This window comes from Terrapene carolina, unplaced genomic scaffold (assembly GCF_002925995.2).
Source record: "Terrapene carolina triunguis isolate 2854851 unplaced genomic scaffold, T_m_triunguis-2.0 Scaffold97, whole genome shotgun sequence".
Taxonomy (NCBI): domain Eukaryota; kingdom Metazoa; phylum Chordata; order Testudines; family Emydidae; genus Terrapene; species Terrapene triunguis.
In genome coordinates, this window is record NW_020664448.1 from 4,696,120 (window position 1) to 4,704,170 (window position 8,051).

Genomic DNA, 8,051 nt, shown 5'->3' on the forward strand with positions numbered 1-8,051 from the left:
CGGAAGCGGAAGCGCCACTCTAGCCATCGATATGGCGAGGAACGAGCCGCTCTAGGCACCGCTCTATGGTGAGGAGGCGGAGTGCTCGCCCCCTGAGGCCGGCACAGCGGCCGCGGCGAAGCCCCTCCCCTTTACGCTCTGTTCCAATGCCCCCGCCCCGTATGTGTCACGTGACCTGCTGTGTTATTGTAGGGTCTCCTGCCAGGAGATCTTGGGCACTCCCCTGTTGGGGTGGCTTGGTCCAGACTTGCACATGGTACTATGGGTGTGAGGTCACACCAGGACGTAGGTCACTCCTTGCTCACTCCAGTGCTGACAGTAGGGGAACAGCCAGGAACGCATGAGGGCCCAGGCCCCACCAGCAGTGGAGGGTCATGGCACAGGGCCACATCTCTACAGCAGCTGCCAGTGCTGAGCACACAGGAACTAGGGCAGGAGTGTGAAGACACATAAACCCTGCAGGAGGGAGGCCAAGTCTACACATGAAAATAAGGTGGTTTAACTACATTGCTCAGGGGTGTGAAAAATCCACACGTGAGTGATATAGTTAAGACAACCTAACCCCCCCTACTGTGGACAGGGTTAAGTCAACAGAAGAATGTCTGTGCTAATTTAACTATCAGCTCTTGGGGAGGTGGATTACCTACACCAACAGCAGAAACCTCCCCCCCTCCCCAGCAGTTGCGTCTACACTGAAGCACTAGAATGGCACAGCTGTGCTCGTGTAGTGTTTCAAACATACACATGTCCTGACTCTCACTGAAGGTGGAAAACAAGTAATGTTGAAGAGGGGAGTCTATTCTATGTGATACCATGGCTGTCACGGCCCTGCACATCTGCTGCTGCCATCACCAGCTACTTAACTGCACCCACCCCCCCAGAAACCATAGGTGCTGACTGTGGGTGCTCTGGGGCTGGAGCACCCAGGGGGAAAAAAAAGTGGATGCTCAGCACCTACTGACAGCCCCATGGATCAGCTCCTCCCCCGTGCCTCCTGCCTGCCAGGGGCTGCACAGATAAGCTCCTCCCTCTCCCCCCCAGCACCTCCCACTGGCTGCAATCAGCCGTTCAGCAGCATGCAGGAGGTGCTGGGGGGAGAGGAGGTAGGAGGTAGGGCAGGAAGGGGGGGGTAGGGGTAGGAACTTGGGGGGAAGGGGTGGAATGTTGGCAGGGCCTGGGGTGGAGCAGGGGTCCAGCCCCTTGGGGGAAATCCTAAAGTCAGCGCCTCTGCTAGGAACCCACTCACCAAGGCAGTAGCACCACCAGTCATTAGCTCTCTTGCCATAGGGTGAACCCCATCCTGGCCGTTACCCATATAATCCCCACCCCATGACAATACCCAACCCTTTGCTACACTGCAATGCCCACACCTATGGTACCTGCCCACCCAGACTGGGCACATACCCCATAGCAGTATTCCAACTGCAACATCCATATGGACTCTTGCCTGTTACCTCCCAACCCCTCCAGGAAACCACCCAATATGACACATGCAAGAGAAATGCATGTTATAGACTCCTATGAAACACAGCAATGAAGGAATGAGAAAGCTGGGCCCCTACGGCCTGATTTTATTTCTACAAAATACAAATAATTGCTATTGTCTTACATAGGAATTACTCTTATTCTATGGCAGAAAAATAGGATCCCACATGACAATTAACACTCTTAGCTCTGAACATAAAATAGCACAGGACCTTTAATAACCTGTTCGACCCAAAGACACCCAGTCCTTCAGAACAGAGGTGGAAAAAATCATTGTGGAAATTTATTCGTTCAGGTGCAAAGAGCCACTATGGTGGTGATGACGGAACTTACGAGATTTCATGCACACACCAGAAAAAGCAGAGTGACAAGCAGAGTTTTACAATGCAGCTTTGGAGTTGCCTCTGTTTAGGTAGAGGGCCCAGTGCTGCTCCCAGGTTAGCCACTGGTTTCAGGTACACTAGATACAGCAGCGGTTGGCACATTTTTCGGTTTGAGCCTTCCACACTCTGCAGTTGATCAGGAAATGAGTACCTACAACCCATCCAGTAGCAACTGCTTTCTCACCTGTGTTCTTTTGTTCCTTTTAACTCCTCTCTCCTTTCCTATCTGCAAGAAATTTTGTTTTATCCCTCTTTATTTCCATCCTGCTGGCTGGTGCCTCCCAGTGCCTGTGACCACACCCACCGGAAGCACACATGATGCTCTTCCTACTTCCAGGTCAGGCAGTGGGTAGAAGACTCTGTTGGCAACTTTCTAGGTATAGGCCACATGCACATGCTCTTATGACCTATAAAGTGAATGCTGGTGGCTGAGACTGCATTGTGCACCAGGGCACTTGCTACAGGAGCAGAGGGAGAAGGTGAACATTTCCATGGAGGTACTTGCCCCACCCATATCACACACCCCTACCTTTCTTCAGAGACAGAGGGGGCTGTCCTAGGCATACAGCAATTGCAGAAGCGTCTGGCTTCTTTACCCGCCATAAAACAGGAGGGGGGGGGCGAGAGAAGAGAGAGAGAAGAGATGGGGAAGAGAGCAATAGGTAATGACATCATGTTCCATATTCTATTCCAGATGTTCTTTGCACTACTCGGATTTGTGCCTCATTAACCACTGGGCCAGGTTATTTTCCAATGCACAGTCACTGATCTTCCATCAAGTATATACAATTCTTTAATAAATAAAATGAGGGGGGATTTCACCCAGAAAAATCTGTTTTCTTGCTTTTGGGTTTTGAGTCCTGACCAAATGGTGGCCTGACTTCAAAACACACCTCCAGTCTGTGTTTCAGAAAGCCTGCGTCTTTACCAGTTTCTTTTTTAAAACATTGTCATCATCTAGAAAACAAAAAGCAAACAGAAGTGTTACAGTGAGCACCAGTTCAGATACAAGAGATGAACCTACTCGACTCAATACACCTTAGTGACAATGCGGAGAGACTGATGGAGGACACTAGTTAAGGCATGGAGACCTCAGCATGAAAGGTGGCAAAGATAAGAGGGGAAAAAAGAATAAAGTAGCTCTTCTGGGATCATCGCAGCATGTAAACTGAATTATTAGCTAGATAGGCAGAAGCCCAGGCCTCATCCCACCTTGAAAGTTAAAGGTAGGAAGTCATATATACACCTTACTATTTAAATATTATCTATTTAACTTACCTGTTGATAACTGTGTGGGTACTTCTTGAGAGATGAGTTTGGAGGCCTGGAACCAGATTCTGCTGGGAAGGTAACTACATCACAAGCCTCTACTACTTAGCCCACTTGTTGGTGGTCTCAGGACTGAGGTTAGTGACTCCATGGCTCTGAAGACTGGACTACCCTCTCAGATTTAGGCCCTGTCTATAGTGGGTTTGTTTGGACCCCTTTAACTTCCACGGCAAGTCCCCAGTGTAGACATGCACTGTACTGATCTAAAGTGGGGGGCTTGCACCAGTACAGGTCACTTACTAAATCAAGTCTCACCAGGAAAATGTGTCTGCATTAGGGGTTTGCACCAGTATAATGACATCATTGGGGCTACACCAGTGCAAATTTCTTGTCTTCTTGAGGTGCCCCCTCCACATTGCACAAGACACATCCACTACAAATCATGAACTAGAGGTTATGAAACCACCATTTCAATTTGACCCACTGCCCAGCTTCTTAATATACAGACAGTCCGTAGGCATTTCCCACTGCTTCTGGAGCAAAATGGAAATCCTGCATCGGATTCGGCAGAATTTTTTAAATGGAGGGTTTTTATTGAGTACAAAATTTAAACCAAATAATAGTACAGTGACTTGTTTTAAATTGAAGTTTACACTCCTTCCATACACACTTATTTTCATTGTGCCACAGATTTCTGTGCTGACCATGAATAACTACCTTGCAGAAGATGGTATGGGGGTGGAAGGTGGGGAGGGTTAGAGTTTGGATAGGAACTGGAAGGGTAGGTAGTTTGGGTGTGGCAGCTATTAAAGGCTTTTAGCACTTGGGAGGGGGAAAAAAATCAACAGTCTCTTTCCCTGTAACAGCCAGCTGACCCATGTTCCAGCATTTGCCGCTGGATCTAACAATAAGCATATTAATTGGTTCCTGCTAAAATAATCAGTGAAAGCCAATACTGACATTTCCAGTCACCATTATTAATCTTCAGTGTTACAACACTACTGAGATAAATGGGAAGTTCATACCCTTCAGAGAAGTCATTTTGGGTTGTCTACAGATTCAGTAAGGAAAACACATTGCAGCAATTTTACACAGTTCATAGTTGGAAGCTTTTCTTCCCAGCCACAAGGGCTAGAAACAAAGTTTGTTTTAAATGCTCTTGTCTTATACTTAGATTTTAAGATCTGGGGGGCAGGGGCCATCATTTTGTTCTGTGTTTGTACAGCACCTAGTACACTAGGGTCCTGGCCCATGACTGAGGCTCCTAGATACTAACACAATACAAATACATAATAAATAACAATAAATCCAAGCATGGAGCCTGGCACAATTCTGCAGCAAGTAAATTTCACTGTATCCCCAAAAAAATAAGGGCCTTGATTAAAAATATACCGAGAGTAGAAGGAAATAGGTTATGAGAGACTTCACAGAGGTTAGCATTGAGAGCCATCAAACTGATCTCCAATTTAGCTCCTGCTTTCTTCTGTACTTTCTGGGGCTGTTTCCTGGTTGCCCACTAAAAACTCCTTTTCTTAATGTTATGATTATCCATTGCCATAAGCACCTATCAGACCAGCTATCACAAGCGGTAAATACATTTCTCTTTAGATTTGTCACAGTTAGTGGTTCTAATATTCTCTGCAGGACTTGACTCAGCCCAGATGCACCTCTTGTCATGTATGAATAAGTGAACAAAGAAGCCGAGCTCTTGGAGTCCCATCTGAAAGCTTCAGAGCCTTGTGCCTGGAATTGTCTGGCTTGGCTATCATATTGCTGGTTGTAAGTTATGGCTAAAAAGCGGTGATCCATGCCAGGAGATGCTGACGACACTTGGAAAACCTTGTCTCTACAAACAAAGTTCATGGCTGTAATTCATCACTGGTACAGCTCCACCAGTAACAGAAATGGTGGGAGCTGTAGCATAGACACGGCTTAGGTGTTTTAACCACAATAATGCTGTGGTAAGAGAGACCCTGACCCCTACCACTTTCACCACTAGGTGAGCTGCACCATTGAGTAGATTACAGCAGACAAAGCGGAAGTGCTTAAGGCAAGTGGATATGTAGAGTGATCAGAGCCAATTTACAGCATCACATAAATGGCATGCTGTCTCCAACTCAGAACTGCATAGACAAAGCTTACTCTGCCTACCTTGAGAATCTACCATGGATCTATATCTCTTACATTTTTCTTCTCAGATGCATGAGTTTAGTTCTTCCATGTCCATACAAAATGATGTTTCCACTTTCAAATTCAAGATGACCCCTTTCCTGTATTAAACTCTTATTAACATTAGGGTCACTATAGCCACACTGTACTGCAGAAGAAGAACTATTGTAGGTTTAGGCGTTTCTTCCACTTGTGTCAGCGCTTGGCAAAATCCAGTTGGTTTGGAACTATGTAGGATCACTGAGCGTCATTTTTGTGTACCGCTTACTCGGTCCATTCCTCCTTTGCCTCCTAGTACTCCAACAAAGCAACAGGTTTCAGCCAGGATCTCCCCTTCCAAAACCCTCCATAAACCACATCATGAAAAAACCCAAAACATTACAAGTGTTAAAGGTTCCCAGCAGTCCCAATCAATTTACTTGCCATCAACATGATTTTAAAGTATCATCAAATGTGTTTCCTTTCCTAAACTGGACCTTTAACTGCAGCTGTTTCTTTAAGGAGGCCTCTTGCCAAGCACCAACATTCCCCAGGTCTCAGCAAAGTTGAAGCTTTTCCAGGCTATATTTAACCTGCCTCTACAATCAAATGACTGAACTCTGATCTAGGAGATCGTGAACCCCTGACCAAGGCACCCATACATGTCTGAGAGGCTCTGTTGACAGACTGGCTTTGGATGTCTCACTCTGAGGAGCTTATTTAAGCCTTACAACAACAACGATTTTGTACAAACATGGGTTTAGTTAGTCAAAGAGAGCAGGTGGCAGCAAAGCTAAAGCAATAAGGGTCAGATTTTTAAAGCTATTTAGGCACCTAGTGGGATTTTCAGCACTTTGATGCCTAAAACTCATTGCTTTCAGCCGGTGGTAAGTGCCCAGATGCTTTTGAAAATCTAACCAGGCATTTAAATACCTTTAAAAATGTGGCCCTAAGCAGCTAGTCTCCCAATTTGCCATTCTGGATCAACTAATAGAACAGCCCTATATTTATTTTTAAAAATAGTATATCTAGAAAATATAGAATACAGAGAAAACTGATAGCAAAGACCAGTCAAGCGCAGCTATACAAAAGATAGGGATTTCAAATTTCTTCACTGTCATCAACTGCTGGTCAAAGAGAAAACCTCACAGGCTGAACTGCCTAAGAGAAAAAGCACAATTTGCTACTTGTAGCCAAACAAATGTCACTTTCAAAGGCTGGACCGATCTGCAGCAGCCATTTTCCACTATCTACCTTAAAGTCAGACAAAAAGAAGCCCCTCCTTGCTATTTAGGTGCCAGGAAAATTAAAAGCAAACATGCTTCTCCCAGACACATTATTCTTTGTACATCATCAAGTTATTTAATTTTTTTATTATGACAATTTACATGTCATATTTATATGAAAGAAATGACAGTAGATATTATAACAAAAACATTATGAAAGAAAAAGTTACACAATTAGGCCTACAAGCTATAAAATGGCTTCAGGCCCAGCTTATACACAAAGTGTTCTGACCAGACTGTAGTGAGAGACAACAATGAACATTTCATTAACAAAAATATTGGCACCAGCCTTAACATTTTTTTTTTTTTACTTCATTTACAAGGAATACAGTATTTAAACAGTTGTGTACTGCAAATCTAAAAACATCAGCTGTTATTAAACTGCAGTTAATCCCTTTGAGCACTGAGACCACCATGACTTTCGTTTTAAATTTTTTAATGTATGTTTTACATGCAGGTGAAATTACTGGTGGGAAACAAAACAGTGAAAGCACCACCCAAGTTATGTGCAACAAGAATTACACTTCCAGTTTTTTCAACATATTTTTCCCCCTCCACACACACAACACATGCAGTGTGTGCACCTCAGTCCTTTCCCCTCAAAATATAGCAAGCCATGATTTCAGAGAAAGATTTAAAAATCAAGGTTCAGGACTCAAGCAAAGCAAGGGTTAAACTCTAGAAAGAGCTGCTAAGCTTTCTGAAATTTACCATGTTACCTCTTAAGAGTAAGATAAAACAGAAATGAGGCCATCAGTGAATTTGAGATAAAAACTTTAAGGAACTGTAGGTTTCTCTGCAAACATTTAAACAGCACACAGAAGTAAGACAAAAACTGTATTTCATGTAAGCATATCTTAAAATTTAAGAGACCATATTTGGGAGTTTTCACCTAATCATCACAGAGTATTGGAACAACCATTCTGCTAGCAAGCAATCTGTATTAAATTTACTGGGACAGTGAATAGAGACATGAACATCAGGTATAAAACACACAGAACGTGCCCATTTGACAGCCATTATACACTAAAATAGTGATATTAAACTTTTCAAATCAGGCAACTAGCATATGATAGCTGCTATGTATTATAAAGGAGGGCCGTGAAACAAGTAAGAAATTAGCAACCATTGGCATTTAAAAGAATTTTAATGCAAGTTGGGGGAAGTACCATTTTAATGAATGTACTGTAAGAATAAGACACTGTACAAGATTTCAGAGTCAATGTAATGAGTATGAAATTAAAAGCAAAAGATTTATGATTTGATTTCCTTTTCTACCACATTAACTTTAGTAGCAGATTAATATCTATTAAGAACCTTACAGTCATCTAGCTAATAAATGGTGTGCCAGTACTAGGCCTATTACGGCTTTCAATAGAACAGCTTTTTTCCTGTAGAATCATTTGTTAAGTCCTGAGAGAGTCAAGGTAGACAATATCTTTTATTGGACCAACTTCTGCTGGTGGAAGGTACATGCAAA

At 43.6% G+C, this 8,051-nt stretch overlaps 1 protein-coding gene across 1 annotated transcript in view; it reads right to left on the minus strand.

The window, feature by feature from the left end:
- Positions 1–1,570: 1,570 nt before the first annotated feature.
- Positions 1,571–8,051, minus strand: part of RSF1 (remodeling and spacing factor 1) — a 127,774-nt gene continuing 121,293 nt past the window's right edge. The window contains exon 16 of the mRNA XM_026651580.1: positions 1,571–2,825. Within this exon, the coding sequence (XP_026507365.1) occupies positions 2,776–2,825 (50 nt within the window). The 3' untranslated portion in view covers positions 1,571–2,775. The remainder of the gene's footprint in view (positions 2,826–8,051) is intronic.